Source organism: Penaeus monodon, chromosome 27 (assembly GCF_015228065.2).
Source record: "Penaeus monodon isolate SGIC_2016 chromosome 27, NSTDA_Pmon_1, whole genome shotgun sequence".
Lineage (NCBI taxonomy): Eukaryota > Metazoa > Arthropoda > Malacostraca > Decapoda > Penaeidae > Penaeus > Penaeus monodon.
In genome coordinates, this window is record NC_051412.1 from 40217716 (window position 1) to 40219541 (window position 1826).

At 63.4% G+C, this 1826-nt stretch overlaps 1 protein-coding gene across 1 annotated transcript in view; it reads right to left on the bottom strand.

Annotated features, from left to right (window-relative positions):
- Nucleotides 1–196, bottom strand: part of LOC119590527 — a 9078-nt gene extending 8882 nt beyond the window's left edge. Inside the window, exon 1 of the mRNA XM_037939176.1 lies at nucleotides 21–196. Within this exon, the coding sequence (XP_037795104.1) occupies nucleotides 21–196 (176 nt within the window). The remainder of the gene's footprint in view (nucleotides 1–20) is intronic.
- Between the last annotated feature and the right edge of the window lie 1630 nt (nucleotides 197–1826).

The window sequence follows — 1826 nt, forward strand, 5'->3', positions numbered from 1 at the left end:
AAGTTGGACCGCAGTGCTACCCGGGGGCCGAAAGTGATCTTTCCCGAGCACGACCGACGAGCGCATCTGGAGCGACGGCCGTTTTTTGCAATTTCTTGAGGCGAACCTGCAATTTCCTCTCGAGATTTGTGGCTTTTATCGCTGACGTTCGTGCGCTCATGGGTTCGGGGGAACTCATGGGAGCCGCCGCGGTCATGCCTTGGGCCCTGTGCTTGTCAAAACCCCGCTGAGGGCATGAGGCTGCGGGAGGCTTCGGTCGTTCGGCTGCGGGGCTTCGTTGGTTCGGCTGCGGGGCTTTGTTGGTTCGGCTGCGGAGGCTTCGTTGGTTCGGCTACAGGGGGCTTCGTTCGTTCGCTGCAGAGGCTTCGTTCGTTCGGCTGCAGGGGGCTTCGTTCGTTCGGCTGCGGAGGCTTCGTTCGTTCGGGTGCGGGGGGCTTTTGGTTTGGCTGGGAGGGTTCGTTGGTTCGGGTGCGGGGCTTTGTTCGTTTGCTGCGGGGGGCTTCGTTGGTTCGGCTGCAGGACTTCGTTCGTTCGCTCAGGAGGGTTCGCTCGTTCGGTGCAGGGCTTCGTTCGTTCGGGTGCTGAACTTCGTTCGTTCGGCTGCGGAGGGTTCGTTCGTTCGGCTCAGGGGGCTTGTTCGTTCGGCTGCGGGGCTTCGTTCGTTCGGGTGGGACTTGTTGGGTTTGGCTGCGGGGGGGCTTTTGTTGGTTCGCTCGGGGGCTTCGTTTGGTTTGGGGCGGGGGGGGGTTTGTTCGTTCGGCTGCGACTCGGTCGTTCGGGTGCGGGCGCTTCTTCGTTCGGCTGCGGAGGCTTCGTTCGTTCGGGTGCGGGGGGCTTTGTTGGTTCGGGTGCAGAGGCTTCGTTCGTCCGCGGGGGGTTCGTTGGGGCGGCTGCGAGGCTTCGCGTTCGGCTGCAAGCTCGTTCGTTCGGCGGGGGCTTTGTTCGTTCGGTGCGGGCTTTGTTTTGGGCGGGTGCCGGAGGGTTTGTTCGTTCGCTGCGGAGGGTCGTTCGTTCCGGGGTCTTCGTCCCTTTCGCTCGGGGGGCTCGTTGGGTTTGGCTGCGGGGCTTTGTCGTTCGCTGCGGGGGGCTTGTTTTGGTTTTGGCTGCGGAGGCTTTGTTTTGTTCGGGTGCAGAGGCTTCGTTGGGCGCTGCGGGAGGGTTTGTTTGTTCGGCTGCGGAGGCTTCGTCGTTGCTGCGGAGGCTTCGTTCGTTCGGTCGGGGGGCTTTGTGTTGGCTGCGGGGGCTTTGTTTGTTCGCTGCGGGGGGTTCGGGTTCGGGTGCGGGAGGTTTGTGTTTTGGGTGCAGGGGGCTTTGTTTTCGGGTGCGGGAGGCTTCGTTCGTTCGGGTGCGGAGCTTCGTTTGGGTTCCCCGCCGGGGGGGCTTCTTCGTTTGGGTCGGGCTTTGTTTTGTTCGGCTGCGGAGGGTTCGTTTGTTCGGCTGCGGGGGCTTCGTTGGGTTCGGGTGGGGCTTCGTTCGTCGCTGCAGAGGCTTCTTGGTTCGGCTGCGGGAGGGTTTGTTTTCGGGTCGGGACTTCGTTCGTTCGGCTGCGGGGCTCGTTCGTTCGGGTGCGGGGGGCTCGTTTTTTTCGGGTGCGGGGGCTTCGTTCGTTCGCTGCGGAGGCTTCGTTCGTTCGCTGGGAGCTCTGGTTCGGCTGCGGGGGCTTCGTTCGTTCGGCTGCGAGGTCGTTCGTTCGCTGCGGGGGGCTTCGTTTTCGGCGGGGAGGCTTTGTTCTTCGCTGCGGGGGGCTTCTTTTTCGCTGCGGGAGGCTTCGTTTGTTCGGGTGCGGGGCTTCGTTGGGTTTGGCGCGGAGGGTTCGTTTGTTCGGC